At 43.3% G+C, this 26,061-nt stretch overlaps 1 protein-coding gene across 1 annotated transcript in view; it reads left to right on the forward strand.

The window, feature by feature from the left end:
• Positions 1 to 24,158, forward strand: part of ATG2B (autophagy related 2B) — a gene marked incomplete in the record, with an annotated part of 199,484 nt that extends 175,326 nt beyond the window's left edge. The window contains 8 exon segments of the mRNA XM_077466778.1: positions 7,719 to 7,797; positions 10,185 to 10,380; positions 14,997 to 15,066; positions 17,176 to 17,258; positions 18,002 to 18,123; positions 20,145 to 20,299; positions 20,481 to 20,630; positions 23,089 to 24,158. Coding sequence (XP_077322904.1) covers positions 7,719 to 7,797; positions 10,185 to 10,380; positions 14,997 to 15,066; positions 17,176 to 17,258; positions 18,002 to 18,123; positions 20,145 to 20,299; positions 20,481 to 20,630; positions 23,089 to 23,319 — 1,086 coding nt within the window.
• Positions 24,159 to 26,061: the final 1,903 nt, after the last annotated feature.

The following is a 26,061-nucleotide window of genomic DNA, read 5'->3' on the forward strand; positions in this document are numbered from 1 at the left end:
GCCAATAGCTTTGGTCTAGGAATTTGATCTGAGCATGCGTGGCACTTTGTCCGATCGGAATTCTCTACACACAATCGGACAAAGTCCGATCGGATCATGTTGTCGGAAAATTTTATAGCCCAGCTGGAAAATGTCCGTCGGATACTCCGATGGAAACTGTCTGATGGAGCCCACACATGGTCAGATTATCCGACAACACGGTCCTATCGGACATTGTCCATCTGAATATCCAACCATGTGTACAAGGGCTTAAAGCAAACCCATCTCTCCTCTGTGTTCTTTGTTCCTAAGATTTTATCCCAATTCATGCCTTCTAACAAGGTTCGTAGTTTAGGGAAGTTGGCTTTTTTTAAATTCACTGTCTTTGTATTCCCCTTATGTTTCTTATTTGTCTGATTTATACTGAAGCCAATTGACCTGTGATCGCTGTTTCCTAAATTGCCCCGTATTTCCACATGCTTGATCAGGTCTGTGTTGGTAATCAGTAGATCCAGTAACACCTTATTTCTAGTTGGTGCATCTACCATCTGAACCATGAAATTATCCTCCAAGATATTTAGGAACTGGCGAGCCTTAGACAAATGCATGGTTCCCTCCACCCAGTCTATGTCTGGATAATTAAAATCCCCCATTATGATAACACTTTGTGTCCTTGCTATTAATCCAACTTGTGATAGGAAATCTCCCCCTCCTCCCTCAGGTTAGGGGGCCTATATCATACTCCCAGTATTATTATCCCCTTAGTTTCATCACTTTGGAGCTCTACCCATAAGGATCCCACCTCCTGCCTAGCTCCCTTAGTGATGTCATCTCTCACATTCACTTACGTACATTATTCTTGATATATAGGCATACCCCTCCCCCTTTTTTCTCTCTCGATCCCTGCGATAAAGGGTATACCCTTGAATGTTTGCCAGCCAATCATGAGAGCTGTTGAACCAGGTCTCTGAAATTCCCACAAAATCTAAATCCTCCTCGTCTTGTCCGCCAGGCTCCTGGCATTGGTCAACATGCCACATAGTTTAGACCGGTTGTATATTGTCCTCTTATTGAGTGTTCCAAGATTTCAACTAGGACTTGTTACTATACTTACCTTGGGTTTATGTGCTTTAGTCAACCTACCACTAATGCCCCCAATACTACCCTCTGGAATATGTTCTGCGGTGACTATATCTACCTCTGGGCCCTCCCCCCATCACCTAGTTTAAAAAAAATACTTTTTGGCCATCTTTACTCCCAGCTGATCTGCACCCTCCTCATTTAGGTGCAGTCCATCCCTTCTATAGTACTGGTGATCGACTGAGAAGTTGGCCCAGTCCTCCAGGAACCCAAACCCCTCCTTACTACACCAGCTCCTCATCCACTTGTTTACTTCCCTAATCTCCCTCTGCCTTTCTGGTGTGGCTCGATGTGTCGGTAGTATTCCTGAGAATACTCCCTTGGAAGTCCTTTTTCCTCAATTTAGCTTCCAAGTCTTAAAATCGTTCTTTAGGACACGCCACCTGCCTCTGACTTAGTCATTGATGCCAATGTGCACCATGACAACCTGGTCTTCCTCTGCCCCTCCCAGTAATCTGTTCACCAGATCCGTGATGTGCCGAACCCGTTCTTCCCCCGGCAGCTAGGAGAGTCCCTCAGCTCCAGCAGTGCTGGTCCCTGACTGGTTTCACCAATGTCACTCAATTGAGCATACTTATTGGGATGTTCCAGCCCTAGATCGGCCTCCCTGGCACTTCTCCCTCTACCCTTCCTGACTGTCACCCATCTACTCTTTCCCAGCTGACAGTGGTTTTGATGCTTCATCACTATATCTAAAACTGAAAAAAAAACAAAAAAAAAACATTAAGTTCCCCTTAAAACTGAACTATAGAGAAATCTCTAAACTACCCATGTAGTGGAATTCCCCCTTCACTGCAAGGGCTAAATGCTCTTTTTGCCCAGGTTACCATTAAAAAGTAGTTTTACTTACCATATTCTTTTGCTGGCTCAAGAGAAAAGGGATCCGCTGCTCCAGGTGTATGCAATACCTCTATTGGAACCAAGTAGGAGTTCTAACCCCCGGCCCGTCTCTGTGAAAACTTGAGAAAAAGAAGAAATGGCTGCACATCCAAAGGTTCCAAAACACAAAATGCCTTTTATTGAAAATGACCAGGATATACCAAGGACAACTGATATTAGTCAAGGACACGTGTTTCACACATCTGACCCGTGCTTAATCATCACAAAGACTATACTGAACGCTGGAGCTTATATAGGACCGCCGTAACATCAACAGTTCTTCATCAGGCGGTCAAAATAAAGAACAGCTGCACAACATGATTATCCTCCAAAATAACAACTGTGTATAAAAAGTGTACAAAAAAAATTATTGTGTGTATATAAATACATTCACCAATGTAAACGCACATAACTAATAAGAAAAAGTCAACATAAATACATGTATACACAGTAAACATAAAAATGAATGGAGTGAAATGTATATGTTGTTGTTACTACTAAATGGTGCATGAATAATAGAAAAATAGGGTCACACTATGTTTCTCTCATATTGAATTTAGACACCATGTGTCTCATTAAAGAGGAAGTAAACCCTCATGAGTTTACTTCCTCTTTCATTCCCTGTAAAGGTAAAGCATAATGGACTACTATGCATCGCATCGCATAGTAGTCCATTATGTGTCACTTACCTGACACAGGAGCCAGCGAAGTCACCGCTGTCCCCTGTAGTCCGGCGCATCCATCTTCTCGGTGGGTCTCACTGCTCCGCCGCTGTCATTCGGCGAGGCAGCAATGATGTCACTCCCGCGCGTGCGCACGGGAGCCCTTTTACGTGCGGCATATCGCCGTTGACGGGTGCCACGCCCAGTGCGCCTGCGCGCCGCTGTCTAGGGCGCATGCATCGTAGACAGCGGTGCCTGTCTTTCGGCAAATATCTCCTAAACCGTATAGGTTTAGGAGATCTTTCTTGGAGCTACAGGTAAGCCTTAATCTAGGCTTACCTGTAGGTCAAAGTGTGTTGTAAGGGTTTGCAACCACTTTAAAGTGCGTGTATTGATGAAGGTATTCAAACGCCAAAAAGAGAAAGAACAAAAGAAAAGAAAATAGAATAAGAGAGGGAGGGAGAGACAGACCCTTAATGTGAAAAAAGTGGGCACAATAAAAGGTGCCCAAATATAAGAATGGACTATATAATAAAAGGAAATCTACCAAAAATGTATGTGGGTGAATGTGTGTAATCTAAAATTACATGTATAAACGTAACAAAATGAAATAAATAAAATGAAAAAGAAAAGTGAATAAAAAATTATTAGATTAATATTACAATTCTATATTTTGTCTCAAACAAGTCAACATAAACATGGAAACACAAGCTGGTATCTCGAAAACATGTATAAATGTGTCCACCGTGTCCACATACGATGTAAACGTTCACCAATATGAGCAGCCTAAATGGACACACAAAGACGTGTAGACTTTTAAGCTTTCTTATGTCAAGAAAGGCACATGTGAATCACATGTGCCTAAAACAAAATGAAAGGGTGGAATGTATACGTAAAAATGTCCATGGATGGACAGATCAAAAGGCCAAAATGTCAATGCGTGACTGTCTGTATAGATAAATATAAGCATAATGTAACATCCAAATAAAGGCATGGAAAGATACAGCCATAATCAATTTGCAAGTTCCTGAAAAGAAAACACCAGGGACACCAACGTCTTAGCCCTTGTACACACGGTCGGACATTCCGACAATAAAATCCGTCGGATTTTGTCCGATACCGGTGTTTCATACACACGGTTGGACAAAGTTGTCGGAAAATCCGATCGTTCTGAACGTGATGACGTTATTTCGTTACGACGGGACTACGTTCAGGCTAGTAGCCAATAGCTTTGGTCTAGGAATTTGATCTGAGCATGCGTGGCACATTGTCCGATCGCAATTCTCTACACACAATCGGACAAAGTCCGATCGGATCATGTTGTCGGAAAGTTTTATAGCCCAGCTCTAAAACTTTGTCCGTCAGATATTTCGATGGAAACAATCCGATGGAGTCCACACACGGTCGGATTATCCGACAACACGGTCCGATTGGACATTTTCCGTCGGAATGTCCGACCGTGTGTACAAGGGCTTAGAGGCGCTAAATCTATGGGAAACACAGCAAAACGCATGTATGCCCCACACGGACCCTTCCATAGAGTGCTACATCCATAAAGGGAGTAAGAGAAAAATAACACACACGTGCATATATAGTGCATGTATTATGGAAACTGGGAAAGAGGGGGCGATGATGGGGGGGAAGCATTACCCGATCTGTTCATAAAAATGACTAACATTGCATTCAAAATTTAAACCTCTGGATATCTGAGTCAGTAAATGGAAGATCCAGAATACTTCCCTCCTACATAAAGTCCGAAAAACGTCATGCCATCTTTTGGTGGCCCTGACTCTATTACCTGAACTTTCATTGCTGTTGTATCCCCATTGTGGTAGGCATTGAAATGCTTAGCCACATTGGTGGACGGATCTTTCGCCACACTGGATGTGTTCCTGGAAGCGGTCACGAAGGCGTCTCGTTCTTCCAACATATTGTGCTTTGCAAGTAGCACATGTAATTAAATATACCAAATAACCGGTATTGCAATTAAAGAAAGAATGAATATCGAAAACCTTCCGACTCGCAGAAGAACAAAACTTATCACCACCATGAACATGCCTACAACCATTAGAGCCACATCTGTAGTTTCCTTTACAAAAAAAGCCAAGTGACTGACTGAGAAAGTTGTATTTTGGAAGAAGCTGAGAGATGAGGAACGGCTCAGAGTAGGAGCCCTCCGGGAGACTCCATTGACGCCCTCCCTTAGAATGTTGGCACCAATCTCATCAGAATATAAAGAGTTTAAATGTCTATTGAAAATGCCTTTTATTTGACTAAACTCACTACTGCATGGGGTGGATATAGTTAACTGAGTGGCTTTATCATTCTTCCTGTGGTTAAATCTCTGCAGTAGCCCAGTCCTACATTTTTGTCTAGCTATGGATAAAGCCCTGTCGAGCATCCATCTTGGATACTCACGTTGTAAAAAATCTATCATACAGAAACTTAAGCCCCGTGCACACGATTGGGTTTTCCGCAAACAAAGCATCACACTTTGTCCAAAGGGCGTGTGCCGTGAACTTGTCTTGCATACAAATGGTACACAATTGTCGGCCAACAAACCACGAACGTACTGACGTAACTACAAGGAATGTCAGCTCTTGAGCGTCACCCTTTGGGCACCTTCTGCTAATGTCGTGTTTGGTGAGCATTGATTCTGAGCATGCGTGTTTGTACTTTCAAATTTTGTGTGACGGACTTGTGTAAGCACGATAGGAAAATCTGACAAAAGACCGTTGTCCTCCGAAAATTTACTAGCCTGCCATCCAACATTTGTTGGCGGAAAGTTGGCCAACAATTGTCTGATGGAGCGTACTAACAGTCGGATTTTAGGCAAACAGTCTTTCATCAAACAATTCCCAGGAGAAAATCCGATCATGTGTACGAGGCTTTAGCCTCCTGTTAGTACTCTAGATTGTCTTTGCAAATGCATCTCATTCGCAGGAAATGTCCAACTGGGATACCCTTAATCGTGTGCTTAGGAAGTCCCGATTGTGCAAGTATGAGCGAATTGCCAGGGAGGGGTTTCCTATACAAAGTGGTCTCCACCCGGCCATTTTTCCCTGTGCTGGCTACCAGTGTTCCAGCACACACTTTAAGTTGTGGATGATCCCTCAAAGTGGATTCACACTAGAATGTAGTGTGGGAAACCCGCAATAAATGTAATTTTAAATCACAATTAAAATGTACTGCTCTTGTGATCTGAAGCTGGTGTCAGTGCAATCTTAGAGACATCCCAAACACAGGTCGCAAACATTTGCCTGCATAGGATCTCATGGCACAGACAGACCATGCGATCCGGTTGTAGCGCGGTTCCAAAATTGGTGCATACAAGACTTTGGTGCGATTTTGGCCCATGCAATTCATATGGCATTCGTAGTGTGAACCGAGGCTCAGTGATTTTGATTAAAATGCAGGGCTAGTGGTCACACATTGTACACGATGACATCAGAGTGTCACCAACAGTGCGCCAAAGAGAAACATCTTTGGGGGATCGGTAACACAGAGAGGTGAAGCCTGCAGGAGCAAGGGGAAAGGTAAGTAAAAATGAAGGTACCCTAGAACAGTGGTTCTCAACCTCAGTCCTCAAGTACCCCCCAATAGGCCATGTTTTCAGGTCTTCCTTTACTTTGCCCAGCTGCTTTAAATCAATATCCATGACATTGATAAGAGCTATTTCATCTAAGGGAAGTTCCCAAAACATGGCCCGTTGGGGGTACTTGAGGACTGAGGTTGAGAACCCCTGCCCTAGACCTGGGCTTGAGTCCTGCGGGAGCGCGTGGGAATGGCGTCCCTGCACTTTGTTTACAGCAGGAACGCCGTTCCCTTTGCAGGACTAGAGCCACCCGACCCGAATGTTGAGATGCACGCAGAGTGTCGCAGGAAGTGTTTGTCTGTAGTACGTTTTCTCTCATGTCACTCAGCGCTGTTTGCTCCCTGGCAGCCCCTCCTCTCTTCTCGTCTATCCCAGATGATGTCACAAGCCAATGGGGTTTGACGAGAAGAGAGGAGGGGCTGCCGGGAGCGAGCAGCGCTGGGTGACATGAGAGAAAACTTACTACAGACAGGCGCTTCCTGCGACACTCTGCTTGCTGGCTAGTAAGATCCCCTGATGTGCCCTATAATCTGCCCCCTGATGTACCCCATGCCCTGTGCCCTAATGTGCCCTGATGTGTTCCATGCCCTGATGTGCTATGTGGCTTGATGTGCCATGTGGCCTAAAGTGCCCCATGCCCTGATGTGCTATGTGCCCCGTGCCATGTGGCCTGATGTGCCATGTGGCCCCATGCCCTGAGGTGCCTCGTGCCCCGATGTCCTATTTTTTTTATTTTTTTGGTGGGGGAGTGGATCTTGGGTGGGAGTTCCCACACTTTTTTTTCCCCAGGACTTGACCCCTGCCCTGGACAAAAGCATGCATTTAACCCTTACAGTGCTAGGGTAGCCTTACTGCAAGGGTAGTAATGAATTTACCCCAAGTCATTCAAGAACACACGGTCACATCAAATTTCGATCATTTATAACGCGTGACGTACAACACGTGCGATGGGACTAGAAAAAGGAACTTCAATAGCCAGTAGCCAATAGCTTCCGTCTCGTAGGTTGAATCTGAGCATGCGTGAGTTTTGGCGTGTCGGAAGGGCATACACACGATCGGAATTTCCGATAAAAGGTTTTTCAATCGGGAAAATTGAGAACATGCTATCAAATTTTTGGCTGGCAGAAATTCGGACAGCTAAATTCCGATGGAGCATACACACGGTCGCATTTTCCTGGAATTCCGATCGTGTGTACGCGGCATTACTCTTCGTTCCTTTTATCAGGAGTAATAGGCTTTAGGCCAGAGATCCAGTATTGCTTTCGTTTTTTTTCCTCTGTTCAGTGGTGGAATTATATACCGGTAATCGGCATTGCCCATAGCAGACAGATTCTCACTTTTACTTTTTTGTGCTGCACGGGGTCAAAAGAGAGGAGGTAAAAAAAGAGGATCTGATTGGATGCTGTGATGTAGCTGCTGTTCTATTCCCCGTCATGTTTTTTTTTTTTTTTTTTTTTCTCCAGGATGCCTTGTTTTTCCTAAAAGACTTTTTCGCAAGCCTGTCTGCAGAAGTGGAAATATTGGTGACCCCGGATCCTGAAGGTAAAATGATTCAAAGAAAATGTATTTATTTAGATCAGTACAAGGAACAGTCCTTACTAACAATGTGAAGTGCTTGCTCTGATGGCTGCTGCTTTAATTGAAATTCAAAGTCTTCTGAACCCCCCGGGAGATTACTGCTGCAGGGATTGGGGGGGGGGGGGGGGGGGTTCAGAAGACTTTGAATAGAGCTGAGGGTCCTTTGACAGGCACTCATCGAGAGTACCGACTATGCCCTCCCCTTCTGCCCCCCTCCCTCCTCCATTCATAGATGCTATACCATAGCTTACATGAATGCAAATCTATCTATGAATGGAGGGCAGGTGGATAAATGGAAGGTTTGCCCCCTCCATTCATTAATGGGATTTGCAGAAAAGTGATGGCTAAAAAAGACCAAGAGGTCCATTGTGAATTCTAAGATTATCTGCCTAGAGTTCAGCTGTAGCATTGTTAAAGAAAGCTCCATGTTTAATAAATAGATTTCCCATATACACTTTCTAAAATCTCATCACGATACTGTTCTGGCCATTCATGACGATCCTTCAGATTTTTGTTATATAGTGTGTTACAGGCCATACTGTCTCAGCTTTATTACAAATACTACACAAAGGCCACAATGCATTGCTTAAATAGCCAGTAGCAGGGCCGTCTTTAATATTGATTGGGCCCTGGGCAAACAAACATTTTCTTGGGCCCCCTCTTCCACGCAATTTCACGCAATTTCATCACATCGCATCGCATAGTAGCCCATTATGTGTCACTTACCTGACACAGGAGCCAGCGATGTCCCCGATTTTTCCTCGCCCGCTCGAAGCGTCCATCTTTCTTCCGGGGTCACGGACATTGGGATCTGTGACTGGCCGGAATCGCGTGACGTGCGTGCGGGAGCCACCAGTCACGGCATGTTGTTTAATGAAAACGGCACGCCGTGACCCTTCTAAAGTGCGCATGCGCAGAAAGAATCCTCGTAAGGGGAATTGTAGGTGTAGGTTTAGGAGATATTTGCAGCACCTACAGGTAAGCCTTAATCTAGGCTTACCTGTAGGTTAAAGTGTGTTGTAAGGGTTTACAACCACTTTAAATGAACACATATTACCTATTTGAAATAAAACAGTTGAGGTCAAACTCAACATTCATACCAGCTGGCTCCATCGCCTTAAGCTCATAAATCCAGAAGGATTCTCTGCGACTTAGCCGGCAAATATAATGACCACCTCGTCAATTTCAAATGCTTGGGATCCCATTGATGACACATCCTAAAGACGTTCAGAAGACAGAAAATGTAGGATTTTGGGGTGGGGGGGGGGGGTTGTACTAACCCATTGGTGGAAGTGGGTGGAGTATGATCACCATGTATAAATACATCTGTGGTTCATATAGTGAACTTGGTGCAGTTATTCTCTTGTAAAGTGATGATATTCCCTCAGTTATCAGCTTCCTATGAGAGAAGGAGCTGGGAACGCACCGCTCAGAGCCACCTGTGGGGATCTGATTAGCTGCTGAAGAGATTCGGGTGCCTGCCTGGTCCGCAGCCAGGGAAATCCAATGGAAACGAAGAAGAATGGCGGCACACCCCGGAAGTAAAAAATCTAAAGAATTTATTGAAAGTCCATAAACTCAGTGATGAGTAAGCACGTCTGTGTGAAACTCATCCACTGAGCACCTTTTTTAAATCGATGTTTGTTATGTTCACTTGATTTTATGGACTTTCAATAAATTATTTTGATTTTACTTTTGGATGTTCCGACATTCTTCTTTGTGTCCATCAGCTGCTTATGAGCTTCGGGGGAGGGTGTCAGGATAAGTCTGATCATCGGAGCAGAGCAGGCTGAATCCCAAGCTAGAGAACTGACCACAGCGTGTTCTCCTGCCTGGTGTAGTCAGTTTGGACCAGTGGGAACACCAGGGATTTCACACAACGGAAGTAATACAAAGAGAACAGGAGACTTTCTCACATATGTACATGGTACAGCAGCCACCCATCAGGAATATGAAATGCTGGGGTAACAACCACTTTAAGGTAATTTACAAAGGATAAGGGGGTTCTGGGGAATATTCAATTGCCTTGAGGGGTCCAGGAAGGATTTTTTTTTCCCCCCGCTGGAGCAAATTGGACCATGCTTTATATGATTTTTTTTTTTTTTTTTTTACCTTTCTCTGGATCTAATGAGGGTTATAGAATTGTCTATATGGAGGTTTTCTATTATTAATTTTTTATTGATTTAACTAAGTAGACTTGTGTCTTTTTTTTTTTTTTCTTACTATGTAACAATTGTTGCGCAAATGACAAAATTCAGAACCATTGATAAATGAAACCAGCATTTTATTTCTTATGTGGAAGACTTACTCTGAGATACAATAGCAGTTTGTCCTTGCTCTTGAATTTTCAGTGAAGAGAGCACCGGGCTCCGACGTCACATGCAGTATGCCGAAACATCTGAACAAGCGCAATCGAGTTCCGGTGATTTCAGTAATAAGTCAGAACCAGGCAATGAAAAACGGTGATGTGAATTTTACAGAGTTCAGTGACAGCCCGGAAACTTTGAAGGATGATACTTCTTTCAACGACCAGCCTGTATTTTTCCGGTATGTTCCTTAGTGAGCATAGTACATGTTGTATGATGGTTAATGATACAAATAGATAAATAAATCCACTTATGCGTAGGTAAAAAAAATCAATAGTAAGCAGCTAGCACAACTTGGAGGCAGCAAAGAGCATATACAGCGGGTAAAATAAGTATTGAACATGTCACCATTTTTCTAGGTAAATATATTTCTAAAAGAGCTAATGACCTGAAATGTTCACCACATGTCATTAACAACCCATGTAATCCTTAAGCCGCGTACACACGGGCAGACTGTCTGGCCAACTTAGTCCGTCAGACAATCCGACGGACAGTCCGTCCTACTTTCGAATGAACAGACTTGACCACACACGGATGAACAACAGTCCGTCGAAAGCTTGCGCGATGACGTGTACAGCACGTACGACGGGACTAGAAATAGGAAGTCCAATACACAGCAATGCAACCTTTCGCCGTGTAAATCCTTTCTGAGCATGCGCCATACTTAGTCCGTCGAACTAGCCTACTCACGAGCGGATTGTCCGCTGAAACCAAAGTTTGGACGGACAATATTACGGAAATTCCGAAATACTTAGTCCGCCAGACTGCACACTAAAAAAGTCAGCTGAAGCCCACACACGAGCGGACTGTCCGCTGAAATGTGTTTCGACGGACTAAGTTGGCCAGACAGTCCGCCTGTGTGTACGCGGCTTTACATACAAAGACACCAAAACAAATACGTTCAGAAACAAAGTTATCTGTAATAAAATGCAATGACACAGGAAAAATGTATTGTACGCTTGAAGGAAGGGATGTGCAAAAAGGCATGGAAAGCCAAGACACCAGAGGAAATATATCCGTAATTAGAAAGCAAAAAAAACTCTCAAGATCTTTGCAACCTCAATGTTGCAAAACATACTGATTGGTTACAGAAGGATTTCTAAACTTCTGAATGTTTCAGTGAGCACTGTTGGGGCCATAATCCAGTGGAAGTGGAAAGAACATAATTTCACCATAAACTGTCCATCTTGCTCCTCGCAAGATTTCTGACAGAGGAGTGAAAAGAATTATCAGAAGAGTTGTCCAAGAGCCAAGGGCCACTTGTAGAGAGCTTCAGAAAGACCTGCAATTGGCAGGTACAATTGTTTGAAAGAAAACAATGAGTAACGCACTCAACCGCCATGGCCTGTATGCACGCTCACCATGCAAGACTCCATTGCTTAGGAAAAAGCATGTTGAAGCTCATTTAACATTTGCTGCACAGCATTTAGACAAGCCAGTGAAATACTAGGGAGAATATAGTTTGTCAGATGAGACCAAATTTGAATTAATTGGATGCCATAACGCACACCATATTTGAGGGTCAAATGGCACTGCACATCACCCCAAAAAACATCCCCCCCATACTAACAGTGAATTTTGGAGATGAGAACATCATGGTGTGGGGATGTTTTTCACCATTCGGTACTGGCAAACGTCATTTCAATGAAGGAAGGATGAATGTAAAAATGTAGCAAGATATGCTTGATAAAAATCTGCTGCCAACGGATGATGAAGATTAACACGGGTGGATATTTCAGCAAGGCCGTGATCCCAAACACGAAGCCGAGGAAACTCTCAATTGGTTTCAAAGAAAATAAAGCTACTAGAATGGCCCAACCAATCACCTCACTTGAATCCAATAGAAAATCTATGGAAACAACTAAAGATCAAAGTTCATAGAAGAGGCCTACTGAACCTTCAAGATTTGAAGACTTTTATAACCCGTACACAGGGTCAGATTTTCCGACAGAAAATGTTCGATGGGAGCTTGTTGTCGGAAATTCCGACCGTGTGTATGCTCCATCGGACATTTTCCATCGGAACTTCGGACACACAAGATCTGGATCTCAACTTTTCTGACAACAAAATCCGTTGTCAGAAATTCCGATCGTGTGTACACAATTCCGACTCACTAAGTCCTACGCATGCTCGGAATCAAGCAGAAGAGCCACACTGGCTATTGAACTTCATTTTTTTTTTTTCGGCTCGTCGTATGTGTTGTACGTCACCGCGTTCTTGACATTCGGAAGTTTGAGTCAACATCCATCAGGAAAAAAAAAACATGGATTTTGTTGTCGGAAAATCGTATCGTGTGTACAGGGCATAATTGTGGAAGAATTGCCCAAAATCGCACCTGAGCAATGCATGTGACTAGTTTCTCCATACAGGAGGTGTCTTGAAGCTTTCATTACCAACAAAGGATTTTGAACGAAGTATTAAATACATTTCAGTTATCGTGTTCAATACTTTTTCCCTGTGTCATTCCATTTTATTACATATAACTTAATTTCTGAACTTATTTGTTTTGGTTTATTTGTATGTATTGATTGCATGGGTTGTTACCAACATGGTAAAATTTAATGTCAATAGCAACTTTAGAAATAAATTTACCTAGAAAAATGGTGACGTGTTCAATACTTATTTTATCCGCTGTACAATTTTATATTGAAACGATGCAATATTTTCAAGCAGAATAATTGCATGAACAAATCTACATAAAAGAAAAGTCCTCTAAAAAGTCCATAGTAAGTGTCCACAAATATATAGATGAAAAATAACCTGAAGTGTGCTCATAGATCATGGAGTGATGTCAAATAAGCTCCTTTCACCTTCAACGAGCACACGCAGCCTCTTACCACCAGATATTGACCACCAGATGATAAGCGGGCCTAAACGCTCATGCAGCATATCCATACTTGTACTTGTGGAATACCACGGACACACTTTCCAGGTTAAAGGTCACTGCGCCAAGAACAAGGGATTAATTCCCAAAGACATATATATCAAAAAAGGGAAGGGAGCCGCTTCATGGTCTAGTAAAAATGGGCACTCGCATTTATTAAAAAAACTATTACATATATCAAAGCAGATTCAACATGTCACAAAGATTAAAAGTTTCAAAACAACAAGAAGGCCACGATGCGATGATTTCACACGCCTTAGCTCCACCATACGCGTTTTGTCATCAATTAACATTGTTAGGGGCTTATACAAATAAGTTCTGCTGCAGTATTTTGGTTTCCATGGTGTGCTAATTCAATTAACATATATTGAGCCATTGGTCTATGACAGTGGTCTCCAAACTACAGCCCTTGGGCCAGATGTGGCCCTTTGCTTGCCTTTATCCAGCCCTTGAGGGATTATTCCTGCCACTGACTCCAACAATGGGGCACTATTCCCCCCCCCCCCCCCCCCCAGCGACACCAATTATTTCTACTTCGAATACCAAAGATCGGGCATTGTTTACTTCCACTGTGCACAGCCCGGCCCCCATAAAGTCTGAAGGACAGTAAACTGACCCTTTCTTTAGAAAGTTTGGAGACCCCTGGTCTATGAGATGAGACCTTTTGGGATTTAATCACCCATTCATTCACATGGGCAATACCTATCGGTACACCTGAGGGAGGAGCCATCTTTGCCCACATTAAAAATGAAATAATTGAAAAATTACATAAAAGATATGGACTTTATAGGCACCCAAATAAGTTTTTTTCTTATTTTATTAAAAATAGGTATAAAAAAGAAAAGTTGAAATATAGTTATTATAATAACATATAAGATACAGTTAATTTAATAGTGTACCCTGTACATATAGACATTGACAACACGTAGTAACCATATTCATAATCGTAAGTCAGAAGCGGTCCCTAGAGCACTGCCTGATATGGGTATCGGATGAGTTGTGTGTCCGAGTCTACATCCGGGTGTATCAGAAATTTTAATTCAGAGGCTTTGCCTCTGTGTGATGTCAATGTATATATGTACAGGGTATACTATTAAACTAACTTTATCGTATATGTTATTATAATAACTATATTTCAGCTTTTTCTTTTTTATACCTATTTTTATGTAATTTTTCAATTAAGTCAATTTCAGGACGATGGCACCCCACTACTGGTACTTTCATAGCGTCACCCTATGTTAAAGTACCACTTTGAGAATCAAACTATGTTTAAAAATGAAATAAACAGGAATGGTGGCACAGGCCAGTGCCTGCCAGCTTTTGAGTTGTAGCATTTTGAGTCCTGTTTTCAGTTTCTACCAGGGACACTATCTGATATGTAGGTTATGGGATTTTCTATTGATAGGTTTATGCCTGCGTAGTACTAATAGGTTAATTAGCTTTTGACCTAAAGTGCATCTAAAAGTGAGGGGAAAATGGACATTTTTTTCAAGTTGCTGGAACAGGAACAGAAGGGAAGTCCTCAAATGGGTTACACTTTGGTGATCTTCTCTCACTTTCTGTTCTGTCAACAGGATGGGAAGTAAAGGGAAATCCCTCCAGTGGCAAAAAAAAACCCTGATGGGTTTTAGCCATTCCTTGTTTATCCATAATAAAAGTTTTGACTTTAGATTCCCTTTATTTGGCTGTAATATGTGCTTGTAATAGGGACATTTATGTCATGAATGGTCCAACCCTTAGATTGCCTAATAGGTAAGTTACACAAGAAAATGCCAAATCACAGTACTACAAATGAAAGGTGGATGTCTCGTCTTCCTCTCAGGGACATTTGTCTATGTTTAGCTTTAGATTGTAAGCTCTTTCTGCAACAGAGACCCTGCATTTACTAATTACTTTTGTCACCTGTTGTTCAGAGAATTCCGATTCACCTCTGAAGTTCCCATAAGACTGGATTACCATGGAAAACATGTCTCAATGGATCAGGTAAAGGTCAACTTTGGGGGAGTAATAATGTTTATGTAAGCTGTTCTCCTGAATAAGACCCCCCCACCCCCCAAAAAAAAAAACGCACGGCTTGTGGGCGCTTGGGTCACAGCAGGTGGTCTGGACAGGATCTTCCTTTCAATGTTTGATCGCCAACAAAGAGAGGTCAGATAGGGCAGAAGGATGGGTTGGGGGCTGGACCTCCCTTCTACTGTTGTGTGAGAACCAGTGAAGAGGGACCAGATAAGGGCAGGTGGTTGGAGTGGAGGCTGGACCTACCTTCCACTACTGTGTGCACACCATTGAAGAGGGACCAGATAGGGAAGGTGGTCAAGGTAGAGATTGGTCCTCCCTTCCACTTGTCTGAGCAGAAGTAAGGAGGTACTAGATAAGGCAGGTGGTCAGCATGGAGGTGAGTCCTCCCTTCCACTATTGTCTGAGCAGAAACAAGGATGTACCAGATAGAGTAGGTAGTCAGGTGGAGATGGGTCTCCCTTTCATATCTGTCTGAGCAGATATGAGGAGATACCAGATAGGGAAGGTGGTCAGGTGGAGATGGGTCTCCCTTCCATATCTGTCTCAGCAGATATGAGGAGATTCCAGATAGGGAAGGTGGTCAGAAGGAGATGGGTCCTCCCTTCCATATCTGTCTGAGAAGATATGAGGAGATACCAGATAGGGAAGGTGGTCAGGGTAGAGATCGGTCCTCCCCTCCACTTGTCTGAGCAGAAGTAAGGAGGTACTATATAGGGCAGGTGGTCAGCGTGGAGGTGAGTCCTCCCTTCCACTATTGTCTGAGCAGAAACAAGGATGTACCAGATAGAGTAGGTAGTCGGGTGGAGATGGGTCTCCCTTCCATATCTGTCTGAGCGGATATGAGGAGATACCAGATAGGGAAGGTGGTCATGGTGGAGGTGGGTCCTTCTTCCCACTATTGTATGAGCAAAATTTAAGAGGGATTCCATTTTAATATAGATGCACAGATGCTATAAGGTACACCATACACAAAATACTTTGCATTAGATGGTGATGGAATCAGAGGAGCTCAGATCACACAAGCACACCCGCTTGCTGCTGCTGGCTGACCACAGCAGAAATCCTGACAACTAGGAGCTCCAAACCTATCATCTCACAAAGAGCCCCGGATGGGATACAGGACATGGGGGGGGATTAGGCAGCTGCTTGATAACCGCAAACATCAGCCAATAATCAATTATGTTTATAGTCTTTTAAAGCCTCTTTGCTGACAAACGGAATGTCTGAAGTGAGGCAGAGCTAACCAGGTTAGTCGAGCACCTGCAGATAACCATAAATATGGGACCCTGGTGTAAAATGCATGTATATGGGTAGCCATATGCATATATGTAACTTTTTTCAGCTTCAGAAAACTCGGGAAAGCAGAATGCTTAACAAGTTTTATTGCTGTGTGTATCCCCGCTAGGTAGATTAACCATCTCTATTTGTCCTGTTGCATGGTCACTGGGACAGAAATTGATAGGACATCCAAACTCTCATGATTGTCACCAAAACGAGAGGTGTGCGTAGATATTGTAGTGGGGGACCCTTATACCCAGCTGTGGGACAAGGTCATTTAGTACCCAGGATGAAAAGGTCAAAGTGCGCCCCCCGGAGCTGTGAGCTACTTCATAGGTTGCAGGTCCTACCATTTTTGCGTGTTCCCGGCTCTGCTTGTTCCTCGGATGACTGTGGAATTCTCCTTACTCGGTTGACATTTCTTAACACTTCCTTTTTGTGTCTCCAGCACAGGAAGTAAAGTAATATCCCCCCCCCCCAATGAGACACAGCAAAAAATAAACTTACCTACTCTATCCAAAGCTAAAAACTTTTATTTGTCTTTATTTTCCATGCAAAGTTTTTTGTAATGGAAAAATGTTACACAATGCAGTGTACGAATTGGTGTAGTAAAGTGGGAAATAAGGTCAGTGTGGAGATTTGAAGGATGAGTCAAGCAGAGATTACGTAATATGTTGCTAAATATTCAGCGTCTTTCAGCTAGACTGGTCACCCAGTGCCGAATACATCCCATCCCATCCCATCCCATTTTATATGAGCCTCTCCCATTTCACTTCTTGTGTTTTGTGTTCCTAGTGTACATTAACTGGAATATTGATCGGCCTGGCCCAGCTGAACAACTCGGAACTAAAGCTGAAGAGGCTTTGCTACCGGCATGGGTAACATATATTTTGAATAATACACAACTGTATATCTGACATGAATGGACAAAGTAGAAGTTTAATTGAAGAAAGTAGTAGCATAAACATGTAGATTTGGGCAAAAGAGACATTTGGATGGGGGTGAAAACAATAAAACATTATTCAGAGAAATGTAACTTTGTTAGGATGATGAGTTGTAACCCCCCCCCCCCCCCCCCCAAACCAGTAGACATGTTCCCTCTTCTGCACCTTCCTATGAATTCCTGCATGCTGTACGGTGCTGAATGATCTACATAGACCTCATTGTGCCTTATTCATCCAAAAAAAAAAGTTCTTTATTCATTTTGTATTCAAAAGCGCACAACACTTACTTTGGGCGGCACAGTGGTGTAGTGGTTAGCACTCTCGCCTAGCAGTAAAAAGGGTCACTGGTTCGTATCCCAACCACGACACTACCTGCCTGGAGTTTGCATGTTCTCCCTGTGTGGGTTTCCTCCGGGTACTCTGGTTTCCTCCCACACTCCAAAGACATGCAGGTAGGTTAATTGTCCTTAGTATATGAATGGGGACCTTGGATTGTGGGCTCCTTGAGGGTAGGGACCGATGTGAGTGTGCAATGTACAGGGATAGGGACAATTGTAGACACTCACTCAGGTTGAACTGGGTGGACTGGTGTCTTTATTTAACCTTACTCACTATGTAACTTACAAAGTCACCTGTTTTTAATGTATTTTTCCCTTTTTTTTGTTCCCCCTCTGCAGTCTATTGGGTGTTGATAAACTTTTCTCCTATGCCTTTAACGAATGGCTGACGGACATTAAGAAGAACCAGTTGCCAGGGATTCTGGGAGGAGTGGGGCCGATGCATTCTTTGGTTCAACTTGGTAATTATTTTGTGTTTAGGGTGCTCAAATTACAGGAAGTCGGTGTCTTCATACAATTTTGAATTAAAGATTTATTAAAGGCTTATTTTTTATTATTTTTTTTTTTAGAAGCCTGTTCTGTGCAAGGGGTTTGCACAGAGCAGCCCGGATCCTCCTCTTCTTGTGTCCCCAGCCGGTGCTCTGGGCTCCTCCCCCTTGCAGAGTGCCCCAGTAACAAGCTGCTTGCTATGGGGGCACTCGTGCATGCTCACTCTCGGCTCCACCCCCACGCCTTCCTCACTGGCTGTGATTGACCTTGGCTCCTGTTAATGTGTCTCAGCCAATGAGGAGGCAGGCAACTAAGAGAGCAGCCACTCTCATGCAAATTGCTGGATTGGGCTCTGTTGATTATTAAGGGTGCTGAGGGAGGGAGCTGCATACTGAAGGTTTTTTACCTCCATGCATAGAATGTATGAAGGTAAAAAACCTTCAGGCTTTACAATAGAGATGCACGATTCTGGCTAAAATGAGAATCACGATTATTTTTTTTTTTTTGCTTAGAAGATGGATCACAATTCTGTCACGATTCTCGTGGCGTTTTCCTTTTTTTTTTATTCATTGAAGTGTATTTTTTCCCAAAAAATTGCGTTTGAAAGACCACTGGGAAAGTACAGTGTGGCATAAAATATAGCAGCAATTGCCATTTTATTCCCTAGGGTCTCTGCTAAAATATATATAATGTTTGGGGGTTCCAAGTAATTTTCTAGCAAAAAATATTGATTTTAACTTAAGAAAGAAGTGTCAAAAAAAGATTTAGGCCCCTTTCACGCGAACGTTCCGTTCAGGTCCGCCTGTCAGTTTTTTAGGCGGACCTGAACGGATGCTCCATAGACCTCTATGAAGCGTCGGATGTCAGCGGTGTCACGTGCCGAAACTTGTGTTGCATACACACGGACGGACAAAGTTGTCAGAAAATTTCGATCATACGTAGCGTGATGACGTTATTTCGTTACGACGGGACTACGTTCAGGCTAGTAGCCAATAGCTTTGGTCTAGGAATTTGATCTGCGCATGCGTGGCACTTTGTCCGATCGGAATTCTCTACACACAATTGGACAAAGTCCGATCGGATCATGTTGTCGGAAAGTTTTATAGCCCAGCTCTAAAACTTTGTCCGTTGGATATTCCGACGGAAACAGTCCGATGGAGCCCACACACAGTCGGATTATCCAACAACGCGGTCCGATCGGACATTTTCCTTGTGGGCGCGCTCCCGAGTCCAGCATTTGGCGTCCATAGAGGCCTAATGCAGGACTCGGCCCCGCCCCCGGCACCCGTGTCTTTGGATTTGATTGACAGCAGCGGGAGCCAATGGCTGTGCTGCTATCAATCTATCCAATCAAGAGCCAGGAACCTGTGGAGAGAGGGACGGTGGGGACGCGCCGATGGAAATTCAGGGCTCAGGTAAGTAAAACATGGGGGGTGGGGGGGCTAGGGGGCCTGTGAATGCAAGGTGTTTTCACCTTAGGATGCATTAAGGTGAAACGACACAAGCCTTTACAACCTCTTTAAAGACCTATTTTGACACTTGGTTTTGAGATAAAATCTTAATTTTTTTGCTAGAAAATTACTTAGAACCCCCAAACATATATATATATATATATATATATATATATATATATATATATATATATATAATTTATTTATTTATTTATTTAGCAGAGACCCTAGAGAATAAAATGGTGGTTGGTGCAATATTTTATGTCGCACTGTGTTTGCGCAGCTGTCTTTCAAATGCAATTTTTTGGTGAAAAAAAATACACTTTAATGAATTTAAAAGAAACAAAGCCGTAAAGTTAGCCCAATTTTATTTGTATATTGTGAAAGAGGATATCACGCCACGAGAATCGTGATCTTTATTCTAGGCAAAACAAAATTGTGATTCTCATTTTGGCCAGGATCGTGCAGCTCTACTGCTCACTTGTTGGGATCATTTGGAACAAAGTCTGATTTTGTGTTTCACAATGTGCATCCTCTTTCAGTTCAGGGTCTTAAGGATTTGGTGTGGCTGCCTATTGAGCAATACTGCAAAGATGGCCGTATCGTACGGGGCTTCCAGAAAGGAGCTGCTTCATTCGGCACGTCTACGGCAATGGCTGCCCTGGAACTCACCAATAGAGTTGTCCAAACGATTCAGGTATTCTTATTTCTCTGCCGTCTTGTAGGAATCGCCTTCCTGGTTCACTTGTACATATCGGTAGACATTTTATCCGGTTGCATGCTACGGGTCTGTGGTTATGTAAATCTGAGACTAGTTTTGCTGAACTTTAAAATATAATGCTTCCTTCTTGCTTTTTATCTTTCCCTGTGCTGATCAGGCTGCAGCAGAGACCGCGTACGACATGGTGTCCCCCGGGCCGAGTCCTATAGAGCTGAAAAGGGCAAAAAGATTTTCTCATCACAGATTGGTGCATCAGCCTGTCGATCTCAGAGAAGGCGTGGCCAAAGCCTACGCTGTGGTTAAAGAGGTAAAACGTACAAAATATTCAGCAGCTGTTAAAGAGGAAGTAAACCCTGATGGGTTTACTTCCTCTTTGATTCCCATGCAAAGGTAAAGCATAATGGACTACTATGCATCGCATCGCATCGCATAGTAGTCCATTATGTGTCACTTACCTGACACAGGAGCCAGCGAAGTCACCGCTGTCCCCTGTAGTTCCGATCGTCTATCTTCTTGGTGGGTCTCTGTGGGCCTCGCTGCCCCGGCGCTGTGATTCGCCGGAGCAGCGATGACGTCACTCCCGCGCATGTGCACGGGAGCCCAAACTCACAGCATATCGCCGCAATCTGCGGCTTACCCAGTGCACCTGCGCGCCGCTGACAGCGGTGGCTGTCTTCAGGTAAATATCTCCTAAACTGTATAGGTTTAGGAGATATTTCTTGGACCTACAGGTAAGCCTTAATCTAGGCTTACCTGTAGGTCAAAGTGGGTTGTAAGGGTTTACAACTACTTTAAGCTAGTGTTCTGTATCAATGGTGGCGGTGGGAACTTATCAGAGGGTTAGAAATTGCCCAATGCTGAAGGAACCCCTAGCAACCTCTGGAGGAACCCTGGTTGAGAATCACTGCCCTAGAGAATAAAATGGTGGTTGTTGCAATATTTTATGTGGCACTGTATTTGCGCAGCAGTCTTTCAAATGCAATTTTCTGTATAATAATCATTATACTTGCAGGTAAGCCTGATTGTAAGCTTACCTGTAGGTACAAGTTAATATAGCGAGTTTACTACCACTTGAAGCACTTGATCTCCAGAAGATTTACCCCCCCCCCCCCCTCCTGACCAGGCCACTTTTTGTGATACTTCATTATTTTAACTGACAATTGTGCAGTCTTGCAACACTGCACCCAAATAAAATGTATGTCCTTTTTTTTCTCCCCACAAATAAAACTTTCTTTTGGTGGTTTATGATCACCTCAGCTTTTTTTATATATATTTTTTTTCTTTGCGCTATAAACAAAAAACAGCTGACAATTTTGAAAAAAATATATTTTTTTACTTTTCTGCTTTAAAACATTCCCATTAAAAAAAACAAAAAAAAAACATGAAATTTCTTCATCAGTTTAGGACAGTGATGGCGAACCTTGGCACCCCAGATGTTTTGGAACGAGTGCCAGAGCATCATGGGAAATGTAGTTCCAAAACATCTGGGGTGCCAAGGTTCACCATCACTGGTTTAGGACAATAGGTATTCTGCCTTATATTTTTGGTAAAAAAAAATCCCAATAAGCGTATATTGATTGGTTTGATCAGCAATCAGTGCAACTTTGTATTTTCTTGCCTGTCGATCCTTCTAGTGGATCAGTTCTTTATCCACTTCCTTTCACAGAGTGACAAACACTGTTTAATCTGCAGTGAAATCGTGCAGCGTTGTTGTCACCCTGTGGACAGGATGCCCATAGATAGGTCTTTTGTATTTCAATCAGTCAGCAATCTGATTGAAAAAAAAAAAAAAAAAAGGAATGGATTCCATTTACACTAGCGAGGTGAATGGAAGAATGCTCGCCTCTGTGCTTTTGTATTCTGACAGTGAGAACTCCTGCACTGTCAGAATACACTGATCAGCGATGCAGCTGATTGAATTAAATATTTCCAACATTCCTGTTCAACTGCTGTCGAGCAGGAATGGCCATGGTTAGATTCAAATTTGGCCGTCCCTGCTGAACTGAACTAATTTTGATCCATCTATGACCGGCTTTTGATAGACATTCGTTTTTAAATGGACTTTGGGTAAGGCAAGGCCATACATTATGCAACTCTGATCTAGGTAAACAGTCTCTGACGGAGGCGCTTTACCACGTGATCAGCCGTGAATGTAAACAGGAAGAGCCGGTGATCGACAAAGCAATGCCTATGGGGATTTTTAAGTACTGAAGTTTGGCGCCATTCCACGAGCGTGTGCAATTTTGAAGGGTGACATGTTAGGTATTTATTTACTCTACGTAACTTAATCTTTCACATTATGAAAAAAAATTGGGCTAACTTTAATGTTTTTTTTTTTAAAGCCTGAAAAATTGCTGCGCAAATACCATGTGAGATAAAAAGTCTGTCATTGTATTCTCTAGGCCAGTGATGGCGAACCTTGGCACCCCAGATGTTTTGGAACTACATTTCCCATGATGCTCATGCACTCTGCAGTGTAGTTGAGCATCATGGGAAATGTAGTTCCAAAACATCTGGGGTGCCAAGGTTCGCCATCACTGCTCTAGGGTCTTTGCTAAACAAAAACCTATATAATGGGGGTTCTATGTCATTTTCTAGCAATAAAATGATGAATTTTACATGTAGGAAAGAAATATCAGAAGTGGCCTGGATGGCAAGTGATTAACCTACAAACTTATTAAAACATAACTCCAGCTAGCACAATTCAGTAGGTTGGGGAAACCCCAATATACATCTTTCCAATGTGACTTTTTATCTCCCACCAGGGAATAACGGACACTGCTCAAACAATCTACGAGACGGCGGCCCGCGAGCACGAGAACAGAGGAGTGACGGGAGCCGTCGGAGGAGTCCTGAGACAAATCCCACCCGCAGTGGTTAAGCCTCTAATAGTAGCGACGGAAGCCACTTCCAACGTCTTGGGCGGAATGCGCAACCAAATCCGACCGGACGTTCGGGAGGAAGAGTCACAGAAATGGCGGTTAGAGGAAGGTTAGCGCTCGCTGTGCTCCGTGGATGAGGACTGATCACGGAATCCAATGGCCTCAAAGGACTGCTTTTTTTTTGGGTATAGTTTTAGTTTTCTTGGCAAATATGACTCAGGAATGGGTGACACTTTGGTAACGGGGTGACATTTTCGGTAAAAGGCAGACCGCACCGCACTTGCTTTTTCAGCATACTCCATCGGTATGGACTCCGGGGGGGGAGAGGAGAATGAGTTGACGAAGCCGAGCGTTAATCTTTAAATTATCCTTCCTGCTCGGGTTATATTCAGCTCGCCGGGCTTCATCTGATTGCTGAGGAGCCCCGAACCTAACTTCAGCTATTTCTGTTACCTGCTTCAAAAACAAAAGTACTTTATTTTGGCAAAAGCTCCCTAAGAAAAAAAAAAACCGAATGAATTTACAGGTTTCTCGGTCTCCTTTGCTTTGCACTTGGTTAAGTTTCAAACCAATACGTTCCGCGTTCTGTGTACATGTCGAGTGGCTGAACACAGCCGCAGCTCAGAATACAAAGTCTTGTGTCACATTGAGTCTGTACATTTGTAATCTGTTTATAGTGTTAATAAAATTATTTGTGTTATGGTGAAAAAAAAAAAAAACTTGTGTAACATTGTACATAAAATCAGAATTCCTTTTGGTTTTATTGTAAGTTGCAGCCATAGCTGAGGTCAGCGAGCGTTTTTTCCAGGTTACAGCTATTTCTACATAAGATGTAATGTGTTTTTTTTTTTTGTGTTTTTTTAAGCTGATGTGATCTGCCTACATTTTTGCTTTCTCTGGTTCCTCCCTCTCCCTCAACAGCATGCTAACTAAATAAAACCTTTCCGCTTTCATTCTTCATATCTTATCTTAGACCCCATGCTGTCATCACTAGCTCTCTGTGCTCCTCTGTGCAATGCAGGCAGATCATGACTGGTGGCAGGGTGCTGTACATAGCTTCCTGAAAAAATTGCAGGACTATACCTCAACCTCAAACCTTCTGTGTCTAGCAGCCCTAATACTTGAGCCTCGTCTCGATCCAGCAATGTCCACAAGAGCCTTGCCTCTCCCAGGACTCACACTGCTGATTGGCTTTTGGCAATTGCCCATTGGCTCCCGCTGCTGTCAATCACAGCCAGTGAGGCAATCAGGAGAAGGGGGGGGGGGCAGAGGCATGCCGCAGCTCCATGTGTGAATAAACACAGAGCTGCGGCCCGGGAGCATGCCTGCTTGGGTGCCCCCTATTGCAAGCTGCTTGCCAGGAGGAGGGAGGAGCCAGGAGCGCCGGAAAGAAGAGGAGGATCCGGGTTGCTCTGTGCAAAACCACTACTGTACACACAGCAGGTAAGTATAACATGTTTAACCACTTCACCCCCGGACCATTTTGCTGGTCAAAGACCAGACCACTTTTTGCGATTCGGCACTGCGTCGCTTTAACTGATAATTGCACGGTTGTGTGATGTGGCTCCCAAACAAAATTGGCGTCCTTTTTTCCCCACAAATAGAGCTTTCTTTTGGTGGTATTTGATCACCTCTGCGGTTTTTATTTTTTGCGCTATAAACAAAACTAGAGCGATAATTTTGAAAAAAACGCATTATTTTTTACTTTTTGTTATAATAAATATCCCCCAAAAATATATAAAAAAAAAAACATTTTTTTCCCTCAATTTAGGCCGATACGTATTCTTCTACATATTTTTGGTAAAAAAATTGCAATAAGCAATTATTGATTGGTTTGCACGAAAGTTATAACGTTTATAAAATAGGGGATAGTTTTATGGCATTTTTATTTATAATTTTTTTTTTACTAGTAATGGCGGCGATCAGCGATTTTTTTTTTTTTATTGTGACTGCGACATTATGGCGGACACATCGGACATTTTGACACATTTTTGGGACCATTGTCATTTATAGAGCAATCAGTGCTATATAAATGCAGTGATTCCTGTGTAAATGACACTGGCAGTGAAGGGGTTAACCAGTGGGTGGCATTGTAGGGGTTAAGTGTTCCTAGGGGTGTGTTACTAACTGTGGGGGGCTGGGCTGTGTGTTAGTGAACACTGATCTCTGCTCCAATCATATGAAGCAGAGATCAGTGTCACTAGTTGCTATGCAGAATAGGGAAATGCTGTTTACAACAGCATTTCTCCGTTCAGCCATCCCATGAGACGATCGCGGGTATGCCTGCGGCGATCGAGTCCGCGGGACCCGGGACCGGACTCACGGGGGTCCCGACCGGCGGCACGCTCGCTATGGCAGGGCGGCAATAAAGATTGGACGTACCTGTACGCTAATATGCCTGCCCGTGCCATTCTGCCGACGTACATCGGCGCGCGCCGGTCGGGAACCGGTTAAAAAAAAAAAAAAGACTTTACAATCAATTTAACCAATTAGCTGGCTGTTGGGAGGAGTTATGCAAATATCAAAATGCCTCAACAGGCAGATGTCAGTTTGGAGAAGTGGGCATTTCTAGCCAAACACCATTTGCAGGAAGGCCACCCAGGGTATTGCCCACATTTCTTGCTTAGCCTCCATGATGGAAAGAATTGAAATCCAATGAATGACATTGCTACAGTCAGGCTGGGGAGGAAAGAACTCCATGATGCTGGAGGTCCTCCAGCCAGGAAACGAGGTGAGCTCTATCTGACTTGCTTTGTAAGAAGCTCACAGCATGCAATGAGATTACAGTAAGACGTTTCAGTACTGGAGAGGAACCTGTACAACCGAACAAGACTGAATAGAAGGCTGGAGTACAGC

Source organism: Lithobates pipiens, unplaced genomic scaffold (genome assembly GCF_037356315.1).
Source record: "Lithobates pipiens isolate NorthernLeopardFrog02 unplaced genomic scaffold, aLitPip1_a1.2 Scaffold_37, whole genome shotgun sequence".
Classification (NCBI taxonomy): Eukaryota; Metazoa; Chordata; class Amphibia; order Anura; family Ranidae; genus Lithobates; species Lithobates pipiens.